The sequence below is a fragment of the Arvicanthis niloticus genome, chromosome 4 (genome assembly GCF_011762505.2).
Source record: "Arvicanthis niloticus isolate mArvNil1 chromosome 4, mArvNil1.pat.X, whole genome shotgun sequence".
In the NCBI taxonomy this organism is placed as follows: Eukaryota; Metazoa; Chordata; class Mammalia; order Rodentia; family Muridae; genus Arvicanthis; species Arvicanthis niloticus.
In genome coordinates this window covers 6,497,303-6,509,745 of record NC_047661.1, presented here as the reverse complement: position 1 = coordinate 6,509,745, position 12,443 = coordinate 6,497,303, and the positions used below count along the sequence as shown (strand labels likewise).

Sequence of the window (12,443 nt, the reverse complement as noted above, 5' to 3'; positions counted from 1 at the left end):
CTAGATTGCCTGAATCCACTTGAGGATATCTACTGAGTGTTGCTGTCCTTCAAATCCTCAGCCGTGTGCCTCCTGCACTCAGCACAAGGCACGTTCATTACCATCATCACTTTACCTGCCATCTGTTGTTATGCCCAGATCTTGGGATTCCCAGAAGAGCTCAAAGAATTGCCTATCCAATGTAGTGAGACAAAAGTCTTTAATATATGCACCTGGTTCAGATTGCAATCCGTTCCCACTGTGCAGGGCAGGATTGCCATCGTGTATCTAGGGGCTTAGAATTTTTATACATACACAGATTCTGGGGCTTCAGGGCTACATTACAGGGAAGGTGACAAGGGAAGTCATCTTTCAAACACAATACTGTTGGTTTAGGCAGCAGGTTGGATCCCACAACTGGGGAGGGAGCTCTTTTGGCCTTTATGGTGCTATCAGGGACTAGTGTTATTACAAACTGGCCACAACTGCCTGGGAATGCTTAATTGCCCCAAAGTATGGCACTTATCTCTCTTGGGATGTTTGGTCTTCTGCTTTTTTTTACCTGAACTGGGAAGTACTTAGCCATTCATCAGAAGAGGGTGCCAGCCTCGGCGACACAGGCTGGGAGTTGTTGCTGTTTATCTGTTCTCAAGCTGGCATTTGCCGTTCCCAGGAGGAGGGGTTTCATTAGGGAGTGCCACTATGAAATGGGGACAGCCATATTTCTTTGCCAGGCTGTGCCTCCTCTGAAAGGTCAGGCAGCTGGAAAGAGCAAGGGGGTTGAGGGAGGGGAAGCTTATGCAAATGTCGAGGGAATGCTGAGGCCAGGGAAAGAGTGGTGAGAGTGTGGAGGCTGGCTGCCCAGCCTCCTCACCATCACCTAGTTCAGACAGCTAGAGTATACTTTCTGAAGTCAGAATCAGCTACTCCCACCCACATAAAGTCCTCGCTGGCCAGGCCCGATACAGTTGGCCTTTGATGACCGTTCATGCTTTACTTCTCAGGTGTCCTCCTCTGAACTCCTTCACATCTTCATGTGCTGCAGGAAACTGGCTGATTTCCCTCAGTTTTGCATCTTCCAATCTGAGGTGGCTTCTCTGGAATAGCCCCCACCCCACTTCTAATGCTTGTCTTTTCCTTGTTCTGGCCTTACCTTGGGTATCACCTTCTCCTGCTCCGAAGACATCTTTTCATACCCCTATCTGCCTCCTTCCCATGGCAGAGGTCCTTCTCTTTGTTCATACACAGATCACACATCACAAATGTTCTTGTCTAGCATGTCTTCCTCCATGAGCAGTGGGCATCTCAAGAGTAGTAGGGATTCTTTTGCTTCTTTGTTTTTACCTCCAGCATCAAGCACAGGGACTGGAATATAGTAAATATTTGGTTCTTAGTACTCTCTGTCTGTTGGAGCCCAGTGGTCAGAGCCTGGTGTAGGGTATTCTGTTGGCCACATATGTAACAGCTGAGGAATAAATACGTCCTAAAGACAGTCGCATAACAGAATTACCTGTGTCAGGGTCGGAGAAAAAACACCACCAACAAAAACTTTGCAAAACATTGTGACCTGCAACGTGGCTACAAAGATCCTATCAAAATGCAGAGGGAAGAAAGAAAAACCAGCCTTTCACCCAAGGCTGAGTACTAATCAGCTCCCTCTGTTTTGTCTTCTAAGATAATAGAATCACACAGCTGTAATTGTCTGGCTTCTTTGTGCGTGCTTGTTTTTTACTTCATTATGCACAGAATTTACAAGTTGCTTTCTGCTTCCCTTCCATTGCAAATAGTTGATTTGACATTTTAGTGGAGGTACACACTAATTATCAGCTTTCTATACAGAAAATATTAATTTAGAAACCAGTGTGAGGCACGAACAGTAGCCTATACCTACATCAGAGTGAGGCACTGCAAGTCCTTTGAAGGAGCGAGATTTGGATCGGGGAGATTGGAATCTGTTCTGAGGCTCTCTGTAACACACATTTGTTAGTGTCTTGTAACCTCTGCCCCTTCTGGTGGTTGCTGGACAGAACGGGATGCCCAGCATGGTTTATACCGAAGAGGAAGAGAATTCAAATTAAAGAAGGAATATGGTTGTGAGCAGCAGAATGATTAGCGTTCTATGCTAAGCCAGCTGCTGGAGTCTTCTCTTGTAGGACGTGCACAAATGGTGTGGCATTTTTCATCGTCACACCTTGTGGTTAATGATGAGGAAAAAGACATCCTGGAAGCCTGGCACATCTATTGGGTTTCTTCCTTCTAAACCATGGGACTGCCACTGGGAGGTCTGAGTGATAAGGACAGGGGGAGATGAGAGCGTTCTGGCTCCTTCCACATACCTGCTGGAAGATGTGAATCAACCTACCCATTCTGGCCCTCTGCTTATTCATCTCTGTAATGTGGATAATAATTCCTACTTCCCAGCAGGGTTCAGGGATAAAGGATTAGAGGCACAAAAGCAAAGCTTCAGGAAGAAGCACAGACAAAGGAAGCTATTATTGTACTTGTCTTGGCCCCAAAGGAGGCTGCAGTGCCCCAAATTTCTTAGCAGAAAGGTCTGTGTCTGGCTTTTGAGAAGCTCCTCAGCTGTGGAAAATCCCTGTAGAGGATTCCTGATAATGTTCTAGGGGATGCTAAGGTGATTGCTTAATATTTCATAAGACCCCAAATTAATGCTCAGCTATAGGTCATGTTTGTTCATGGTCTTATTATTATTATTGGCTCTTGGTCTAGTCTTTTAACCAGGAAAGTTCTCCATGTTGGAGGGAGGTGATATGGAATGCAGGTTTCGATTTGGTCCAGGTCACCCAGCTAGGGAGAAACAAAGTCAGGTGTACAGTGCAGCAGTTGGCAAGCAACATTTCAGAGATCTACATCCCAGCAAAGCTATCTGAAAAATTTTGTTCTTAAAATATTTAAATAAATAAATTATCCAATAACAAAATAACAAAAATTAAGAAAAGATACTATGACAACTTCCATAAAAGATGCCATTTATTTTAGTGTGTCATGGACTAGGTGACTTAACAATGAAAAAAAAAAACTGATTTTTCACAGTTCTAGAGGATAGGAAATCCAAGACCAGTTTCTGGTGGATATAGTGTCTGCTATTGGCCATCTTGCTTTCTGATGACAAAGGATTGGAGAGAGAGACATCTTTTATGAGAGTGCTAAGCTCACTCAGGTTGTCTCTACATTCATATTCTACGTACCTCACAAAGGTCTTGTCTTCAAATCTCATCATAGTGGGAATGAAACTTTGACCTAGGAATCTGGAGGTCATACAAAGAAAAAGTTTATTACATAGTGTAATTCTCAAAAGCTGAGCAACACTTTTTACAGAAGAAACCTATGAAGTTATAGAATTATAGTTCTCCAATCAAATAAAAACAATCCCATCTTTGCAATTACTGTTGCCTCTGAGAAGCTAAAAAAGCATTAGCACATGGCAGAATTTTAAAGCTATTAAGAATTCAAGTACAAAGACAACAAGTTGGGAAATTAGGTGCAACTCAAAGACATCTCTATATTTATCTTCCCATGAATAAGAATATTAAGTCTCACTGCTGCTTGGGGCCATTAAGTCTTTTTCTATTATCCTAGTGATATTGTTTAGATCACTTCTAAAATTTATGCAAAGAAGGAGAACAAATGTAGCAAATCAAACAATCCTTACTCCAGACATGAGTTTCCGTCAAGCTTCTTCCAAGTGTTCACTGGCTATGAGAAATACAGGGTCAACTAGAATTGATAAGGCCTTTCTGCAGTAGGGCACTCAGTGAACCGCCAATAGCCAATACTCAGTAGGGTAAGCTGTGTATTAAGGTTCTATCTATGAAGAAGTGGGAGGCAAGTTCACAATCAAACTAAGAGGCAAAGGGGTGCACATACGGCAGCACGACTGTAGCTTTTGTGATGGAAGCTAATATCCCATCTTCTACCTATGGGTCAAAGAATGCTTGGAGAGGAAAAACAGCTTGTTCCAAAGTTCACACAGTCATGAACACAGATCTAGGAATAATGTCTTTGAAACCCACGGCTCCTGAATGCTGGCTGCCTCATTGCTTACTGCCCCTGGGGTAACCACATTTCCAGAAAACCAAAACAGTGTTTTCTTGCTGTAGTCAGTTCTGTCTAGGTCACTTCTCCTGAGATCCAGGCCCAGAGACCTTGCACTGCAGGAAGACAGCACCATCACGTAAGAGAGAGGCTCCTGCCCTCATCAGCGCACAACTTGCTGAAAGGTGACCCTTTCAAGGGCAAGAAATCCTGAGCACCCTAAAAGCATACAGGGTTATCATTTCCCAAAATGTTCTTCTAGAGCAAAATATGACATTTTCCTCCCAGAAATGGTAAAAATAACTAGCAGGTCTAAGTGTTGGCTTAATGCTAGGTGTCAAAGAAAGGAAACCCAGCAAGACTCCAAGGAGTGCTGCTGGGGTCACTCCGTTTCCAGTTAGTCTCAGGATAACAAGCTATGTAGGCAATTCAGCATAAAAACTCTGAAGCCTTGGGGATTTAGGACACTAGAGAATAAAAATGTAAAAACACTAAAAATCCTCCAGTAAAATAAATGTTCAAATTTGTTTTAACTCTACCCCTCCCTCTTTGTAAAACTAGTGACATCCTTAGGAGCCTGTTTGGGAACCTTCCTTCAGAGCCTAATAATGTTTATGAATATAAATGTCTCTTCAGGATACTTGGTTGGTAGATTTTTTTTTCTTGTGGCCAACTATTGTAAGATAATTTGTTCCTGAAAATGGCTTTTCTTGACAGAAAGTTCACACACATCCTCCCACTGCACTCCATCCATTATCTGAGACTAAAACAGAAAATTCGATGTATTATGATGTAAATAGAAAAGATCAGTCATGTCTGTCATGACCAGAGGACTGGGGCTTGTCAGAGAACCGGACATGCTCCTTTGCTGATGTTCTGAGTCACCCTACCAGGCACAGTTACTTCCTAACTTCTAGAAAAAGAGGTGATCATGTCCTGGTCACTTTCTGGGCAAAGAAGACAAGGCATGCAGGAATGACCCCTGGGTATGAGAGAATAACTGACTAGTGGGAAGTGAGATGCAGCCCTGTCCTCACAGGATGTCCACAGGTGAAGGGGCCTGGGCTCTCTGGATCCTCTCTTTGTTTGCTGCTGCTGCTCCAATAACCATTAGGTACGTGATATCCACTCTGTAGGTGAACAATTCGTGTGTGTGTGTGTGTGTGTGTGTGTGTGTGTGTTACTTTCTGCCCCTCCCATCTGTTCTCTGTACTGCATTTGGAATGCATTACACTTATATCCCCCTCTTTGAACCCACTAAAATGGCAGTGCTATCCTGGTGAGGTATAATCCCTAGTAAGACAGAGAATAGAAAAAGAACCATATGTGTGAGAGAGAGCTTGACATACTCTACTACATGTAGTCAAATTCTGGCGAGTAGCCACTGCACACATTCAACAGGCTCGGGCATCCACTGCATTTATTTAACAGGCTACAGAGTGTCTACTGCATTCTTTAAACAGAAGAGAGTGTCCACTACATTCTTTCAATAGGCTAGAAAGTATCCACTGAATGGATTCAATGGACTAGGGCATAGCATCTGAATTCATTTAACAAGCCAGGGAGTATCCATTGTGTTTTGAGAAGAAACTTATACAGAAAACCCATGCCCTGTCACATAGTGTGCAGTCTGTCCTGTGACCGTGACTGGTGAAATTTGAGATTTATACTGAAGGACAGCCATGGTTTTAGCAGAACATAAAGATACAGGTCCTAAACTTAATCTGAGAAAGAATCCCACAACAAAATACTTGTTAATCAAATAATTAATGCGCATTGCCAATAAAAATATCTCTCTCTCTCTCTCTCTCTCTCTCTCTCTCTCTCTCTCTCTCTCACACACACACACACACACACACAGAGAGAGAGAGAGAGAGAGAGAGAGAGAGAGAGAGAGAGAGAGAGAGAGAGAACAACATACTTTAGTATATGTATACCTGATAGAACAGCTAAGTAGAACTAACTAACCTGTATGTCACCATACATACCATTTCCTGTGGTAAGAACATTTAAAATCACTCTGTCCCTTTTTTTTTTTTTTACATTTAAGTTTTAAAATGTAGGTTTTATTTAAAGTAGAGATCACAATTAAGACCACAGTGTTAGTCCAATTAAGAAAAATATCTAATCTCATCACAAACACTTGGGGCCAGGTAACCAAGCGGTAAATGTGATTGATTAGCTTTGGCATTCAGAGGAATTTTGCGTAGTGTTTTGCCATTGCTGTAAGGCTAAGTCTTACTATGTATGCCAGGCTGGCTTCCAGCTTGCAGTCCTGCTGCCCACTGAAGGTGCTGGGTTTCGAGATGTGTGCCACCACACCTGGCTGGGGTTAGATATGTGTGCCACCACACCTGGTTTACATTCCCCATTGTGTTTTTCAGAGTCCTCCATGTTCTCTGTAGAGAGGATATATGGCTTTGACACCAGAAGAGACTGTTAAAAGTTACAATATTGTTCCCAGGGAAGCAGTAAGATATTTATGTTTTTGAAACCCTTTCCCTATCATCCTATGAAGATGGCTATCAATCTATCTAAAGTGCAGTGACCGCAATGATTAAGCAACCTGTCTGTGAGTAGAGATTTCAGATTAATTGCAACAATGTGCTTAGTTAGCAAACTGGAAGAGTGTATTTGCTTGCCCGGATTTTGCCAATGGAAGTAAAAGTGCAAGGGGATGGAGGCTCTGAGTAGTCACCTGCTCTCTGTCTTCTTGTGTCTCTGTCTCTGTGTCTCTGTCTCTGTGTCCGTCTCCTCTCCCTCCCCCTTCCCCTCCCTCCCTCCCTCCCTCCCGTGTGTGTGTGTGTGTGTGTGTGTGTGTGTCCACCAAAATTCCATGTGTGTCTATGGTACCACAGCTTGAACCCCGGGGCAAGTGCTCTGTCACTGAGTCCCACGCCCAACTAACTCTATTGTTTCTCTTTTATTTAATTAATCTGTGTTCTGTATTATTTAACTCACTCCTATGTTAGATTGATTTTGAAAAAGTATTTTGAACAGGAATTAATCACTATTTGGTGCCCATATTTCTTGGACAGTGTTTCCAGTATCTAAAAGCATTTGTGTTGTGTTACTTCTGCAATCACACATTTACATAATAATTTCAAGAATCCTCCCTACTTTCTGTATAAAAAGATAAAAGTAATGCTTTTATTTTCGTGAAATTTTTTTATTTTGCAGTTTTTGCATTTTCATTTTTAGGGGCATCAGTGCACTTAAAAACCTTACATCATAATCACGAGATTCAGCCAATGTGGAAAATAGCAGTGTGCACACACAGGCATTCAAAGCTAAGGGGCACTGCACTAAGAGTTCCTGTATTCTCATGCCTTGGGAATAAAAGGAAAACCCAAGAAAAGGCACTTCAAGAATTGGTATGTGTGTTGCTCCACCTAAATTAATTCCACTCATCTCGGCTCATTCATGTACCTCTGCTGGGAAAGGAAGCACAGAGGACATTGTCATACTGTAAAATAGTAGGGTCAGCAGTAAAGAACTGGGCTCTTGTTCTGACTTTATCACTAGCTGAGTAACTTCAGATTACCTCTGGTTAGCATTTAAACCAAGTGATCATTTCCAATATGAGTACACTGTGACTTACTTCAGTAAATTAGGATGCGTTACAATTTATGTTCTCGATAAGGTCCAGGGCAAGGACTCAACAGCAATAGTGCAGCCAGAGTAAAAAGCATCCCCAGAAGGTCCAATGGGAGGGGATCTTAGGGTCAAGAGGTTAACAACGGCCCCATACTTGTTACTTCTTCCCCTAAGGAACCTCCCTGACTTCTGGGAAGCTCATAGGCACGTCCATCTCTGACTTCCTCTTCAGGACTCACTGGCTGCTTTCCCTCTCCAGATTGGCATTTAAGCTGAACTTTATGAATGGACAGAGAAGGAGTCAGGAATAAAAGTTAAAACAAAATAGAAAACAACAAACAAAAAAGCCAACACCAAGATGAATTTCAACTTCTGAAATGCCCACGGTAACAATAATGAAGATTCTGGATGCCTCCTTGTCAATGCAAACCCAGTTTTTCTCCAAAGCATGATTTAACCATTATTTATTAACAAATCACATTTCCACAGTGGATAGGATTCTTCTTGTGTCCTCTTCTATCAGAAATGCATCTCACAGTGTATCATTCATCTATGAGCTGACTTTTTTACAAACTTTCAGTGTATCCCCCATCTTCCTCTTGTTTCTAGAAGAGTTGTTGATTAGTACAGGCTCCAAACAGTGGTTGAAATCTGCATTGCATTATCTGCCACATTAGTGACAGAGAAAAATGGCACATATAACTAGAAACAGGGAACAGAAGATTTTGGATAAACAGTAGTGGTGGTTACGAAGCATCTGAAATGAATCACAGACACTAGAGTTTGTAACAGCACCTTGAATTGCAGGATTAAAGGTAACTGCTTCCCACTCAGACATAATATCCATTTAACTCAAAATTTGAGAGTGGATTCGTGGATGTGGCATTGTATTCTATAATAGTGTCAGAGAGCAATTGCTAAAGACACTTGTGGTGCACATTTGAATTTGGAGAAAGGAACAGAACACATAATAAATAACTTGAGTGCCTTGCCATTCATTACTATCATGATTTCTCAGTACATGGAGCTGAAATGAATGGTTCTCATTTACAGACTCAATAACTGATTTTTTTTCAGACTATCGAGCAGCTTATGTTTTTTTCAACACAAGAGAAAAATGCCTCCCCCTTGGGTTTGCAGTGTAGACTTGGGAATAGACTGTTCAGTGCATAGAGTTCACTGTGGTCTTCTTAGGGGAACAGAAAGGTCCTGATTAACTTTAGATTCTGAGAGGAGACCCATAGGTGGCCTGAGTCACTTGAACCTGAGGTGGTTTTGTTTGTTTGTTTGATTGATTGATTGATTGATTGATTGTTTTTGTCTTTGTTTATGGCCTTCATCATTAGGCTAGCTCTTTTCTCTTGAAGAAAAACACTAAGCTGGTTTCAAAATACTCACTGATCTTGTCTTTAGATCCATAATTCCGTTATCTGCTCTTGGGAGGACTAAGTGGATAAAAGCTAAGACTTGGTTGTCTCTGTCCCCTAGTTCTTCACTCCCCACCAAGCAGAAACATGGCAGGCCATAGTAAAGACATATTTCAGATACTGAGATGTTTCCTGGGAGGAAAACCTGACAGAAAAGTTAGGTGGAGGTGGTGAGACACCAGGAAATGTGCAGATCCACCCCCTTAATGGTGGCTCCCTTCTTGGCAGCTCTGCACTCTCCACCTCTTCTCTCCCCTCCCACTCTTTGTCTTTTTTCTGGACAGTATCTGGCCTATCATAGTAAGAGGTCAGTATGTTTTCCACACTTGGATAATCTCATTCAAGAATTTTTGTCAATGGACAAGTCATAAGAAGCCCTTCCATTTTAGGGCTCGTTGACGTCACCAAGGAGGCGATAAATATCTGTTGATATAATTGGATGTGAGATTCAGTGTTGAAATAGCAGAACTCTGTCCCTCGCTCCTTGGCAGGGCCCTATTATTTATGCAGGAGCAGAGGCAGCGCGCAATCGAGCTGTCAAGAGAGCGTCAGCTTATTAGGCAAATGCTGCGTGCTTTCTGAAGAGGGTCGACGTTATAAAATCTCACTCCAGGCTCTGGTGTGGAGAAACTCAGAGCCCAAGTACGTTGAGAGACTGAAGAGAAAGGGACAAGGAAAAAGAAAAGGAGAAGAGAAAGGAGAAGAAGAAGAAAACCTGCAGGAGGCACCCTGGGAGAAGTCCCTCTGCAGAGGCAGCAGTGCGGGCTCACCTGCCAAGGGAGGAGAAGGTAGGCAGCGCCTAGACGGGCGCCACCAACTTTGTGCTGCCCGAGCTGCTGTGGTGCGCCCCAGAGCCAGCTGCCCAATGTGCTGGAATGCCTGTGCCTATGCATGTATGTGTGTCGCCAACTGTGCCTTAAAATTCCAATGACAGCGGCGATGTGGCAAAAAGCGAAGTTAGACGGCGGCTGCGGCTGCTCATCTGTATCCACTCAATCCAATCGGCCACTCACTGCTCATAGTCTGTGTAAAGAGTGGCTTCCCTGTTGCACCCCATATCCCCAAGCAAAGGGAGCAAGGACAGGAATGGAGACAGAGAGGAGATAGTTCTCAATTTGGAAGAAAAGAATGTCCGAAAGGGGGCGATTAGGGCGGGCGACAGCTTAAACCTGTGGCACTTGTCCGGGCTCAGGGAAGTCGGTTTGGGGAAGGCGTTTGGTAGATCCTTAGGAAGAGGAGCCAGGTCTCCAAAGAACCTGCGGGTTCGCACCAAATAAGCTTTGCGGGTACATAGTGTCAGCACCGCGGACAGCGTCACCGAAGCCCAAAGCTTGTCTTGTCTATGGGAGTCGGATAGGAAGCCCCGCTGCACCTTCCAGCTAAACTAAACTCTGACAAATCTTACCTTTCTCCCCCACCTTCTCTCCCCCGACCCCAACCTCGGTGCTGCAGAGAGCGTCCCTAACATGCGGCTGCGGCTGCTGGTGTCTGCGGGCATGCTGCTGGTGGCTATGTCGCCCTGCCTGCCTTGCAGGGCCCTGCTGAGCAGGGGATCCATCCCCGGATCGCCGCGGGCCCCGCAGCCCGTGAATTTCTTGCAGCCTGAGCAGCCCCAGCAACCTCAGCCGGTTCTGATCCGCATGGGTGAAGAATACTTCCTCCGCCTGGGGAACCTCAACAGAAGTCCCGCTGCTCGGCTGTCGCCCAACTCCACGCCCCTCACCGCGGGTCGCGGCAGCCGCCCCTCTCACGACCAGGCTGCTGCTAACTTTTTCCGCGTGTTGCTGCAGCAGCTGCAGATGCCTCAGCGCTCGCTCGACAGCCGCGTGGAGCCGGCGAAACGCGGCGCCGAGGATGCCCTCGGTGGCCACCAGGGAGCGCTGGAGAGGGAGAGGCGGTCCGAGGAACCGCCCATCTCTCTGGATCTCACCTTCCATCTTCTGCGGGAAGTCTTGGAAATGGCCAGGGCAGAGCAGTTAGCTCAGCAAGCTCACAGCAACAGGAAACTGATGGAGATTATTGGGAAATGAAATGTTGCGCTTGGCCAAAACGATTCTGCATTTAGCACACAAGTAAACATAAAAAATTTAAAACACATTATTCTGTACCATATTGCAGCTCTGATATCATTTGTTTATTTTTATATAGCTTGAAGCATAGAAAATGTACAGGGAGAGAGTCTATATACCCCTTAATTAGCATGCACAAAGTGTGTTTCTGTGTAGTACCAAAACAGCGTTATTTGTATTGCCCATGCTTTGTTTCCATGTGCAAATAAGTGTCGTTATAGCCAGTATCTTAAAGAAAATGTGGACCCAAGGAGGAAACCTTTAAAAAAGCAGATTGAAGTCACCCAGTTGTTTTTATTTGGAACTACAGTGAAAGAGAATTCATTCTTGAGGAGTGACTAGGACGAAATGTATAAGCTCTTTGAATCAACTTTTTCTTGCAAATGTTTCAATAATAAAACAGCTTCCTGATCCTTGGCTAATTTGGTTGTGCAAAAGAACGTTGAATATATTTTTAATAAAATCTGCAAAGGTTGTTGTGACTTTATATTTCCTCTCCAGCGTGCATATAAAAACGGCTCCAGCACAGTAAAAACAATACAGAAACAACCACAATATAGAAAACACCCCCACCCCCCAAAAACCTCCTACATTTTATCTTCTCTTAAAAATATGAACATTTGTCACATAGCTTACACTGGCCCTGGGCTTTCCTCTGCACCTCAAATTTCCCTTCTGAGATTGAATTAATTTTAGGGGATCCTCCCACCTCTAAAACTTAAAATTTTACAACTGGAAGATAAGTCACAGTGGAAATAGCATGCAAGCCTAATTTGTAGAGGACCGGGGAAGTGTGGGCATCATGGGAAAGGGGTGGTGAGAGGATAACTGGTGAAGGTCAGTTTCCTCCTACCACGTGAGTCCTAGGAACCCAACTTGGTTTTTCAGATCCAAAGGCAAATGCTTGTGCCCACTGTACTATCTCCCCAGCCTTAGATAGGAGAAACTTAATGATGCAACATTTCAAGTAAATAAACATATTTTCAGTAAAAGGGCACTTGGGAAATTTTTTCTTAAAGCAGAACATTTTGACTTTAATAGCTACACAAATACCTTTCCTCTGTCTCTCTCCCAGTCCTCATCGCTGCGAGTTGCAGGACTGTTATTTCTTCTAAAATTAAACAGTGCGTCTAATTAGTTGGACAATACATTTGCTTTAGTAGTTTAGTTACAGCTCCAAAAATTTTAGTTCCATAATTAATACTTTAACATTAATTTGTATGTATGAAGATGACACTTCTCTGGGGGCCTTGAAATATGCTTGATTAATGGCTTAATAATAAACCATGAATCACTGGATAAATTGCTAGGAGAC

The 12,443-nt window shown here is 43.5% G+C and overlaps 1 protein-coding gene and 1 pseudogene across 1 annotated transcript; both read left to right on the top strand.

Annotated features, from left to right (window-relative positions):
- LOC117706787 (peptidyl-prolyl cis-trans isomerase D pseudogene) overlaps nt 1–1,085 on the top strand; it is a 40,065-nt pseudogene extending 38,980 nt beyond the window's left edge.
- Nucleotides 1,086–9,527: 8,442 nt separating this feature from the next.
- Nucleotides 9,528–11,615, top strand: Crh (corticotropin releasing hormone). Its single transcript, XM_034500920.2, has 2 exons — nt 9,528–9,847; nt 10,512–11,615. The coding sequence occupies exon 2, from the start codon at nt 10,526–10,528 to the stop codon at nt 11,087–11,089; it is 564 nt and encodes a 187-aa protein (XP_034356811.1). The 5' UTR covers nt 9,528–9,847; nt 10,512–10,525; the 3' UTR covers nt 11,090–11,615.
- The last annotated feature ends 828 nt before the right edge of the window (nt 11,616–12,443 follow it).

Bases quoted from the DNA above. Each gene is read 5' to 3' on its own strand.
- Crh (XM_034500920.2), top strand. From the start codon at position 10,526: ATGCGGCTGCGGCTGCTGGTGTCTGCGGGCATGCTGCTGGTGGCTATG.